The 11,400-nt window shown below is 59.1% G+C and overlaps 1 protein-coding gene across 3 annotated transcripts in view; it reads right to left on the bottom strand.

Annotated features, from left to right (window-relative positions):
• Nucleotides 1–11,400, bottom strand: part of AHNAK (AHNAK nucleoprotein) — a 32,568-nt gene that overhangs the window by 19,110 nt on the left and 2,058 nt on the right. For all 3 annotated transcript variants that reach the window (XM_085010853.1, XM_085010855.1, XM_085010854.1), the window contains exons 2-4: nucleotides 1,912–2,019; nucleotides 1,428–1,584; nucleotides 882–1,069 (exon numbers count right to left, since the gene is read on the bottom strand). In XM_085010853.1, coding sequence (XP_084866979.1) covers nucleotides 882–1,069; nucleotides 1,428–1,584 — 345 coding nt within the window. In that variant the 5' untranslated portion in view covers nucleotides 1,912–2,019. The remainder of the gene's footprint in view (nucleotides 1–881; nucleotides 1,070–1,427; nucleotides 1,585–1,911; nucleotides 2,020–11,400) is intronic.

The raw sequence follows: 11,400 nt of genomic DNA, 5'->3' as shown, positions 1-11,400 counted from the left end.
ATCACAGGAGGAAAACAGAAATTATCTGGGTAAACTCCAGTAAGCGAAAGCCATGGAGAGGGAGGACTGGTGGACTATTGGAACACACGATCTGAAAGGACTTTTTTTTTTTTTTTTTAATGGCTGCACCCACAGCCTAGGGACGTTCCCAGGCCAGCGACTAAATCCGAGCTGCAGCTGTGACAACGCCAGATCCTTTACCCCACTCCACCAGGCTGGGAATCAAACCCGCACCTCCGCAGCCACTGTAGCCAGACTCTTAACCTACTGCACCACAGCAGGAACGCCCGGGAGAAGGACTTATAAGCAATTCTAGATTCAAATCAGCCCATCGAGTCCCGGGAACACCTCCCGGGTGACCAGTTCATGCTGAGTTGACCCTTCAGCTCTCAACGCCCCAACTTGTTGGTTTAATCTCAGGGGAATCTCCCATGGACCCTTCGGAAAGCAGCTGCTGAGCCCGGTTCCATCTGGAGAACTCCTTGTTAAAGAGACAAGCCAGCGGAAGGAGCAGAGAAACGTCCCTCGGCCGCTTTGCTGCCCAGCCTCCGACTCACAGAGGAGTCCCGGCCTCTGGAAGTGGAAGAAGCGTGTCTGGGAGGCAGAGCGGGGCCCCTGTGAAATCACGTCAAAGATCCTTGCAAAGCAGCCGACTCCCCTTCTGGCATCTGGGACCAGACCGCAGGCGTGGGTCCCCACGCGGGGGCCCCTCCGAAAGAGAGGGACAGAAAACTTGTAGGGGCAGCATCAGCGGCCACACAGAACAGGAGAAACCAGACTGGCTCGACAGAGAGTGGAGGGTGAGAGCAGGAGGGGGAAGGAGAATCGAGGTCCAGGGGGCAGAGGCTGGGGGAGGGGCCGGCCATCGGCGGGCCACTCACCAGAACCACTTCGGAGCTGTGGGAGCTGAAGACTTCGTGGGTCCAGGTCTGGCCGGGCTCGGGGGACCGGTCCCCCTTGCGGTGCAGCTTCAGGCCCACCGTGTGGTGCCCCATGGTGTTCAGCAGCTGGGTCACCTCGCCTGACTGCAGGTTGTCAAAGTAGATGGTGGCACCCACAATCTGGTCCCCTGAGCAGAAAGGAGCAGGAGGCAGGTGAGACCGCCCAGGGTCCCAGGGAAACAACACACAGCCCCTGCGAGCTGGGCCCGGGGACCGACTCGCAGGTACGGTAACACCCATTGTAGAGACGAGGAGATGGAGGCATCGCGAGGACAAGGGACGTGCCCAGAGTGGCAGAGCTCGCTGGTGGCAGAGCGCACCACACAGGACAGGCAGGGGAGGGCAAGGCTCGGGTACCGACCATCCTGCTGCCACTGGGACCGGGCCCTCCACAGCCACCGGCACACTTGAGCTGCCTCCTGCCCTTCCCCCCTGCCACCCTCCCCCACCCCACCTGGCACCAGCCCGCACCCCGTGGTGACTCACCCTCCTTGACCACCCCAGTGCGGGCCGCAGGGGAGTTCTGCATCACCTCCTGCACATAGACGCCGTCGTCCCTCTGGGCGATGGTCAGCCCGTGGGAGCCGCTGCCCTGCCAGTTGGGCAGCAGCAGCTCCCGGGTTGTCTCCTCCTCCTTCTCCATCTGGATGAGGGAAGGATACGGAGCTCAGGGCAGTGGGTGCTCGGGGGTGCAAGGGCACGAGGAGAGGAGAAAGCCAGGGATCTCTGGCCCTGGGAACTCGCTGGGAGTGGAGCACTATCTGCAAGGCACCTGCTGCCACCATGGGCGAGCTCCCCGGGGGCCCAGAAGACAGACGGAGAGTGGGTGCAACGGCACCAGGGGTAACCAGCCCCTCATCCCATCCCCCCACCCCCGGGCCACACGTCATCTCAGTCTCCACCCTCTGCACCCCATCATCTCCAAACCACCCTGCCCCCCCCCTCGCCACCCTCCCTCCTACTCACTGACCTTGGCAGGTCTTGGTTCAGGAGCAGACGCCTTGCCAGGAGCCCGCCCCGCCTTCCTCTCCTCTCCTCAGTGTCTGTCTGTCTGTCTCAGGAATCTCGGTCACACAGCCTAGGGAAAAGGTCACATCAGGCTCGCACTCAAAGTCCACTTGCTCAAAACCCTGACCCTGGTGTTCTGTCCCCTGAGCCAAACTAAAACCCCAACCCCCCAGCGCGGTCATCGGCGCCAGTCGCATCATGCACATCAGCCTGGGAAGGGGGTTTAGAGGAGGCCAGACTCCCATTCAAATCCTGGCTCTGCAACCTCGCCAGCTGGGTGACCCTGGCCACCTGACTTAATGTCTCTGAAACTGGAGTTCCCGTCATGGCTCAGCGGTGACGACCCCGACTCGTATCCATGAGGATGTAGGTTCGATCCCTGGCCTCGCTCAGTGGGTTAAGGATCCGGTGCGGCTGTGAGCTGTGGTGTAGGGTCACAGACGCGGCTTGGATCTGGTGTTGCTGTGGCTGTGAGGCAGGCCAGCAGCTGTAGTTCTGATTCGACCCCTAGGCTGGGAACTTCCCTAGGCTGCAAGTACGGCCCTAAAAAGCCGAAACAACAACAACAGTGACAACCACTGACTTCTCTGAACCCCCATTTCTTCACCTGTGAAAATGGAGACGATAAAGAATTTCCATAGGAGGTCCCGTCGTGGCTCAGTGATTAACGAATCCAACTAGGAACCATGAGGTTGCGGGTTTGATCCCTGGCCTCGCTCAGGTGGTTAAGGATCCAGGGTTGCCGTGAGCTGTGGTGTAGGTTGCAGACGCAGCTCAGATCCTGCATTGCTGTGGCTGTGGCGTAGGCCTGTGGCTACAGCTCTGATTAGACCCCTAGCCTGGGAACCTCCATATGCCAAAGGTGTGGCCCTAGAAAAAGACAAAAAAAAAAAAAGGATTTCCATAAGGACTGAAGAGGAGGGAGAGGAAAGCATGTGTAAAAAGCTCTGGCATACAAGGCCTCCCAGCATCCACATTCTCACTGGGCTCTTTGTAACAGCTTCGGGTGGGAAACGCTGCTGTCTCCAGACTGCAGATGGAGAAACTGAGACTCAGGGGGGCACCATAAAAGAGCAACTGTGCTTGGGCTCTGAGTCTGTATTTCTTCCCCCAACCCCACATCAGGCCTGCAGCTCTAATCAGCATGAGACTGCTCTCCAGACCTGGGGGCCACAGGCTGACCTGTAAGCAGGGATCCCAGTGCCCTCCCCCACCCCCCGGCCCCCCAGTGACACTGAGCAACTTTGGGTCACCCTGTCTAACCCAGGCCTCAGGATGCCCACCAGCTGGGAGCTGCAGGAGTCCAGCCACAGGCAGAGGCTGAACAAAGGAAGCCCCGGGCCCTCCAGCACCAGCCCAAGCCTGAGAGGCTGCAATACAGCTGTGCTGCCTTAGGGATGTGATGAGTCAGGGCCCATCTGGCTGCACCCACTGGGCCCTGAGCCGGGCACTGAGGAGCAAAGACACCCTCCAGCCACAGGATGAGCTGTCAGCTGCAGAGGCGCCCAGGGAAGGCGGCAGACAGGCCTCCAGCCACCCACGCAAAATGGCGCAGCAGCCATCCAGAAGCCCAGCTGAGAAACCGGGTGGGGGATGCCAGAAGCCATGGAGAACCTTGCCCAAAGGGCCACCCTAAAGCTGTTTACATCCCGAAGCCAGTCAACCAATCAGTAGATACAGGCATGCCTCCTGTATGTCCAACATCACACGGGATGCTGCAGAGAACACCAGCAAGGGACAGACAGGGACAGACACCGCTCAGCCCAGCGCTGTGCATATGCCGCATTAGACTGTATGCTGCATCAGACTGTTACCTAACTCCACTCATGCATCCTCTCAACATTCAGTAAACGCACCCCATGTGCCAGATACAGAGTTAGAGACTTTGCTCCTGGAGTTCCCATTGTGGCTCAGTGGTTAACGAATCCGACTAGGAACCATGAGGTTGCGGGTTCGGTCCCTGCCCTTGCTCAGTGGGTTAAGGATCTGGCGTTGCCGTGAGCTGTGGTGTAGGTTGCAGACGCGGCTCAGATCCCGCGTTGCTGTGGCTGTGGTGTAGGCCGGCGGCTACAGCTCTGATTCGACCCCTAGCCTGGGAACCTCCATATGCCGTGGGAGCAGCCCTAGAAAAAGGCAAAAAGACAAAAAAAAAAAAAAAAAAAGACTTTGATCCTGTCCAGATAGCAATCATGAGCAAGGTGCTCTGTATGACCAATTTAGCCTCAGAATGTTCCAGAAGCCTGAGGAGACTTCGAGGGGAATGAACTTTAAATCTTGCAGGGGCCGAGTGTGCCTCTGAGAACAGGATTCATGGAAATTCACAGGCACTTAACCCTTCCAGTGTCAAGCAGATCACAACATGGGTGAAAACAGCCACAGATACCACCCCGCCGCCACCCAGTTTCCCCGGCCACCCAAACTTGCGCTTGCAGAATTTATGTCAGCACAGGTGCCGGCCAGGAAGCCAGCGAGCAGCCTGTTGGCCCAGGTGTGAACTGGGGCTACCACCACCTCCCTTCCTCCCGGAAGTGCCACTGACCGCTCCGCTGGTAAAAGAGCAAGGCTGGAACTTCAGCAATGCCCCCCGTCCCCCACCCGCCCGATGCCGGGCACTGAGAAGCCAGCCCCGCAGACAAGGAGCCAGGCAGGGCAGGGAAGGAAAAGGATTCCACGGGAGGGCTTCTCCGATCCCTGAAGCCACAGACTGCCCTGGCACCCCGGCTTCCTCCTTGAGCAGGGCCCCTTCTCTCAGCCCAGCATCCTGGTGCTGAGCCAGGAGACAGCGAGGGGGAGAGCGAGCCAGCCAGCTCGTCCTCACCCACATCTCAGCCCCACCCTCCCTCCTTCCCCAGTGAGTCACTGCGGCCTCAACAGCTCCAGACACGCCAAGGGTCACGCCTAAAAACCCGATGGGCAAAGAGCTTTGCAGGCCAGACCCCTGGGTGCCCGAGAGGCCGGGGCTCCAGCGAGACAGGCAGGGGGCTTCCCAGCCAGCTCCTCGGGACAAGAGTCCCAGACCCCGAGTCCCCAGAAACACAGCTGGGAGGCTCAGGAGGGACTTGCTACAGATGCCTCGGCCCCAGGGGCTTAGGGAGGAGGAGAGAAGGCCATCGGGAGCAGGGAAGGGGCTACAGCCCCGGAGAAGGGGAGGCGCTGGACCCAAGGCTGCAGGTCAGCCACTGGTCTCCCAGCCAGATGGGGCTGCCAACCCCCCTGCCTGCTCTGGCTCAGGCCTTGCCTCCTGGCACAGCCCCCCTTTCATCTGATCTAGGCGAACACCATGGGGGTGCTGATAGGGGATTTGAGGCCAGGCATCAAGGGCCTATTTTCTTTTCTTTTCTTTTTTTTTTTTTTTTTTGCCTTTTTGCTTTTTAGGCCCGCACCGACAGTATTTATGGAGGTTCCCAGGCTAGGGGTTGAATCAGAGCTGCAGCTGCCGGCCACAGCCATAGCCACAGCAGCACCAGATCCGAGCCACGTCTTTGACCTACACCACAGCTCAGGCAATGCCAGATCCTTAACCCACTGAGTGAGGCCAGAGATCAAACCTGCCTTCTCATGGGTACTACCAGTCAGGTTTGTTACCACAGAGCCATGACAGGAGCTCCCTATTTTCTGCTTTTGGGGCCCAGCCCTCGGCCTGTCCCACCCCTGGCACCTGCATCCAGCCCAGACAGTCCTTCCTTTTCCTCCCGCCCAAGCCAGGTGAAGCCAGGCTACCCCGGGGGCTGGGGGCTCTGTCCCGCTGCTACTCAAAGCAGGGTTTCTGGAGCCTTGAGGAATTCTGCAAAACATTCAGCCAAGTGTCACAAGACCTTGGAACTAGAAGCATCCTTAGAGCCGAGCCATCCCACATGGAGGCCACACGTGGTTCATTAAATGTAAATTAACGAAAATGAAATGAAACCTTTTGTTCATTGGTGGTAGGGGCCACATTTCAAGACCTCGACAGCCGCTCGTGGCTACCGTATTAGAAGCACAGATTCAGAACATCGCCGCTGCTACAGAAAGTTCTGAGGGACAGCACTGCCTGCTATGTACAGACGGGCAGTGTGAGGTCCAGAGAGGTGAGAATGGGGGAGTGTTGGGGTTCTTAGAAGGCAGCTCTGCTAGGTCCCCGCCCCGTGGTCCACCCGACACCGGCTCCTGGTAACCTTTGCGATGGAATGGGCTGCAGTGGAGGGAGAGCTTCTAAGGCAGAGGGCTGCTTGGAGAGCAAAAAAAAAAAAAGGAGTGAGGCGGTGAAGCCTCTCTGGGTTCAAGGCAGAGAGGATACACATCTGAGACTGCAGGGACAGGGTGTAACTCAGGCCAAAAGCAGCTAGAGAAGAACGAGCTGCCCCGAAGATTCAAAACCACAAAGAGGATCTGCAGAGCCGCAGGCCTCTGCCAGCGCCGTCTCTGCAGAGCGGGAACACCACCCAGGCAAATCCAGCAGAAGCCCAGGAAGCCGTCTCCTGGCCCCAGGAAGAGGGTGCTCCCCAGAAGTGCATCATTCCTCCTCCCCAGTACCGGCTCTCGGGAGCCCCTTCTGCCCAAGAGCCAGTGTGAAGACAACCAGGGAGGCGGCCCAGCCAAAGATGGTTTTGATGCCAGTGTCACTCTTAAGATCACAGAAACTGATCACACACACACACACCCCCGAGAGCCGGGCCCATGGGCCTCCACGCCCCCATGCACCAAACCTGAAGTCAAGTTACCCCCGGCAGGAGGTCCCAAGTTTGTGCCTCACCCGGCACACGCAGGACGTAGGAGGTGACACTCCAAGGCAGACAGGTGCCTTCCACCCCACGGCCGGGAGGACACGGACAGCAATGAAACGTCCATCCAGCACACGCACAAACCAACCCACCGTACACCCCAGTGTGCGCCAGGGCGCAGCAGTCCCCACACCCAGAACAGTGAGATGACTCACAACCAGAGCTAGAGACCTGCACCAGAGGGAGAGCCCCGACACTGAGAACCAGGACAGGGGCTTGGATATTCAGAGAAGACAGACACACCCAGCGGGCCACCTCCTCCCCTGAGCACTCACTGGGCCGTAAAGAGGAAGAGAAAGCTCCAGGTTGAAAGAACCCCACCCTCTCCAGGTTGAGAAAAAGGATTTTGCAGAGCTCTTCTGGGGCCCCAGTACTGAGCTCGTTCCCTGCCCTGGGTCCCCTTCCTTCTCCAAACAGCCCTATGTGATTACGAATTAATATCCTTATTTTAGAGGTGAGAGTCAGGCCCTCGAGGCAAAATGAGTCACCCATGTTTAAGACAGAGTTGAAACGTAGGCCCAGGGTTCTCTGACTCCAAGGCCAAGAGCCACCCCAACAAGACGGACGAAGACACAAATCAACACGCACACACAGGATGAGAAACCACCCAGAGAGATGCACAAGTGAGATACCCGGGAGAGAGACTTATACTGGCTGCGGGCACAGTGAGAGCTGGAGGGACACACCCACAGGAAGACAGAGAGGCCTCTCTGCTCGTCCAGAGGGAGACCAACACAAGGGGGGTGGTGGTGGGGGGAGGACGCCTTGAAGGGACATAAACATAGAGAAAGACAGGGGCTGAGATTTGGGCAAGGGCAGGGGACCCCCAGGGAGCGGTGATGCTTGTCGCGTGCCACAAGCACAGAAGGAAAGAGCAGGTGGCCTCCGGCCTCCCTTGCTCACACCCCAGCCTGGTCCTGGCCCAGCTTATGGATAGCAAACCCAGAACAGGCATCCGCTTCTAAGGGCCTTTTTGGGAGTTCCCTGGTGGCCCATTGGGTTGAGGATCCGGCATGGTCACTGCTATGGCACAGGTTCCATCCCTGGCCCTGGAACTGCCGCATGCCATGGGTGTGGCCCCAAATAAATAAATAAATAAATAAGGACTCTTTTGGTTCTGGGGCTCATGAACACGAAACCCCCAGGAGTCAGATATCCTGAACAACCCAGAACACAGCTCACTTGTAGATTCTCTGGACCCCGGCGGGTGACGACCAAAAGAATCGTCCCCTTCTCTTCAGGCACTGGACCCACTCTAGAGACAGGCACTGGCAGAGCAAGGCAAACAATTCTACTGGCTGGAAAATGGGAACAGTCACGACAGGCAGATCCCCAGTCCAGAGGAACAAAGAGGAACACGAGGCCGGCCTCTCTCCCAGGACCGAAGCCTCCAAGCCGACCTCCACGTGTGCAACTGCCCGACCTCTGTCTGGAAAACAACGTGCCCCATGCTAACTGGAGCCTAACTGCACAGTTATCTTCACAGCTGGCACCAAGAGCTTTGAGTCAGCTGATTCTGGGTGGCACACCCCAAGGGGCACTTTGTTTTTTGTTTTTTTTTTTTGGCCACCCCGCAGCATGTGGAGCTCCCAAGGCAGGGATCAGATCCGGGCCGCAGTCTCAACCTAAGCAGTAGCTGCAACAACACCAGATCCTTACTTAATCCACAGTGCCAGGCCAGGGATCGAACCTGTGTCCCGCCTCTCTCAAGATGCCGCCAATCTCATTGCACCACAACGGGAACTCCCCAAGGGACACTTTCCACTTGAATAGGATGCTTGTGTTGGGGAGGTGCAATTATCGGGGAGAATTTGACAGACATGACGCAAGACATGGGCGCTAGAGAAACAGCCAAAAAAGCCACACAAGGACGCGCTCACAACCCGTGCACACAGACATACAGCAGCCCCAGATCCCAGCAGCAGCTCCTCACAGCCCAGAGCAGGCCTACAGCCGCTGCCTTCACCAGCTCCCAGAAGACACCTGTCTGGGCAGCGCCAGGCCCTGCCCATCATGGACAGAGCCTATTACCTGTTAACCTGGCGCCCAGAGTCTGCACCTCCCGCCGCCGTGAGCACCTGCCTAGCTCCTCCCTGGACACCTGGCCTGCTGGGGATACACAGCAGTCAGTTCTGGGCGGCAGGTTCCGCAGTAACTGGGCTTCCAGTTCTACTCCACAACTTCCCAGCTACATGCTCTCGGCAAATGACATTGCTCCAAACCACACCTCCTACCAGGAGGAAGTTTTTCCAGCCTCATCCACCCGCGGCCCCTCACCCTCACGCTGGACTTTTTGGCACCTCGACCTCCAGGGCAGCTCCCTACCCCCACCCCAGCCGGCGGCGGATTTCTGGGCTCCGCCCTGCCGCCTGTCCCCACCTCTGTCCCCTGGCCCCTCCCACTCCTAGTCCCAGAGCTCCAAGTTCATGCTTCCTGCGGGGAGAGAAATCCCTTTTTCGTTCCCTAAGAGGGACTCCCCTCTCTTTGTGGCAGGAACTGGGGACAGCTTACATTCCCCAGCAGGAAGTCTCCACGCCTGATCACCGCGCCAGAAAAGAATGGGCTTTGACCCACAACACCAGGGATTAAGACCCCAGCTCGGAGGGGGTTGTCTTCCTGCGGGGGCGGGAGGAGCCGGGGGCGTGGAGAGCGGCGAAGTCTCACCCTGGGGGGTGGATCAGTTTGGGAGCCGCCCTCCGCCCAGGCGGAGGCCAAGCTCTCCGCCCAGTGGCGGGGCTTCGCTAGTGCAGGGGCTGGGGCCCGGCCACTCGGCCCAGCTGCCAAAGAGCCGCCCCCAGCCCGGCCAGGACGCAAAGCCAGGCGCTTCCCCTTCCCCTAGAACCTCCGCTCCGGCCCCCGGGGACCGAGCAGGATGCCCCTCCCTGACCGGCCGTGTGCAGCGCCTCGCTCGGACTCCATCGGCCAGGGCCTCATCCCAGGGCTGTGCTCACCCTCTCTCTGGGGCTTCCGGACACAAACCCCGGGACCCCCGAACCCCTCTGGGCCGGAGAAACTTACTTTAGTCCTTACCTACAACCCCTGCAGCCCCAAGAAACCTCCACCACCAGGGCGGAGTGCCATTGCTGTCCTCTGCCCCGTGAGCCCCAGAGGCAAGCAGAGGTGACACATCCAGGACCACCACGCACAGCCGGAGACACCCCCCTCATAGGTAATAACACGTATCTCGCTGCTATGACACAAGTGGTTACAGGGACTTGACACCACGGTGAAAGAGCAACCCCAGACCCAAGCCCAGCCCAGCTGTCCCCCTGATGAAGAAGAGGGGCTCCATCAAAACACACACTCCTGCTGAGCCCGCTGTGGCCCACCCACGGGGCCCCCACACCTCCGCAGGCTTGCCCAGGGCTGGAGGAAACTGCGCATGCTCAGGAAGGCCTGGGAACCCAGTGGGATGGTTGCAGCTCAGGGAAATGCCAGCTGCCCTCCCTGGGCGTCTGGATGAAGCCCATGGGGGACCAAAGGAAGAGCAGAAGGCCCTACATACCCACCCACCAAAAGGTCCCATTCTAACCTCTCTCCAGGGCATGCGCAAACGGTCAGCCTTGCTCCAGGGAGAGAAGCTGGGGGCTTCTGGGAGTGGGGGGTGGGGGGACACAGAGCCAGCAGGGGAGAGTTCCCAGCAGGGCAGGAGTCCGACTAGCTCTCCCAGTCTGTCTGCCTGTCCCCAGGCGGTTCCCAAGTTCCCAGGAAGGTGGTGACCACACCCCAGAGCCCCACCCACCCCCACCACCCCCACAGCTTTGCCCCAACCCCTCAAACCAGCTCCTCAGGCTCTGAGTGGCGTGCTCTGCCAGGGCCAGCCAGCCAATTGCAAATGAGCTAAGGAATCCAGCCCGGCAGTGCCCGGGCACCTCCACCCACGGCCCCCTGGGACTAAGGTGACCCCAGGGACCCCCAGCCTATTCCCTGCCTTTGACCGATGCTGGCCTTCTCCCTCCACAGGTCTCCCACAGATCGCTCTCTTGTGTCCCACTTAGATCCCTGGACCTGGAGCCTCGCCCTCCTGAAGCAAACCCTCGGCTCTGCGGGGTTAGCTCTTCAAAAGGTAACCCGGGCCAGGACCCCAGAGTAGCACTAAGCCCCACGGGACTTTGGTGGCTCCCCGTGTGTCCCGGTTCTCTGAACAATGTCCCAGCAGATAACCTTTAAGGACAGGGCTTTGGGGAGGGGCTCAGACACCCTCCAGTCCTCGCTAGCGATATTCCAGAACCCTCGTCCTCTGCTAGTCCAGCTCTCACGGTCCCAGGTCCTCTCCCCAGTCCCCCTCATCGCACAGCTAGGAACAAGGCAGTACCCCTAAGGCTGGGACTCCCTTCTACTTCCCACTCCACACGCAAGCCAAGTTCTGGCCCAGCCCAGCATCCCTGGGGGCCAGGGACTAGGAAGCTTCCCCATTCAGCTTCGAAAAGGAAGTGAGTGCCACACCCTGCCCCTGGGATCACCCTTATGGGGGGCAGGAGAATGAAAGCAGAATTGACTCCCCAGGAGTTCCCTTGTAGTGCAGCAGGTTAAGGATCTGGCCTTGTCACTGCAGCGACCTGGGTTCGATCCCTGGCCCAGGACCTTCCGCATGCCCATGCCGCAGGGACAGCCAACAAAAAAGAAGCTACTCCCCTAATTTAGACCCAGCACAGGCAAGGAGGCCCTAAAAGGCCTTCCAAGGCATCTTC

The sequence above is a fragment of the Sus scrofa genome, chromosome 2, assembly GCF_054392235.1.
Source record: "Sus scrofa isolate SSC_HxYL_T2T_F1_AM1 chromosome 2, Sscrofa_HxYL_maternal_Yorkshire_Landrace_v2.0, whole genome shotgun sequence".
Classification (NCBI taxonomy): Eukaryota; Metazoa; Chordata; class Mammalia; order Artiodactyla; family Suidae; genus Sus; species Sus scrofa.
Note: the sequence above shows the minus strand (reverse complement) of the source record. Positions and strands in the feature narration are given on the sequence as shown.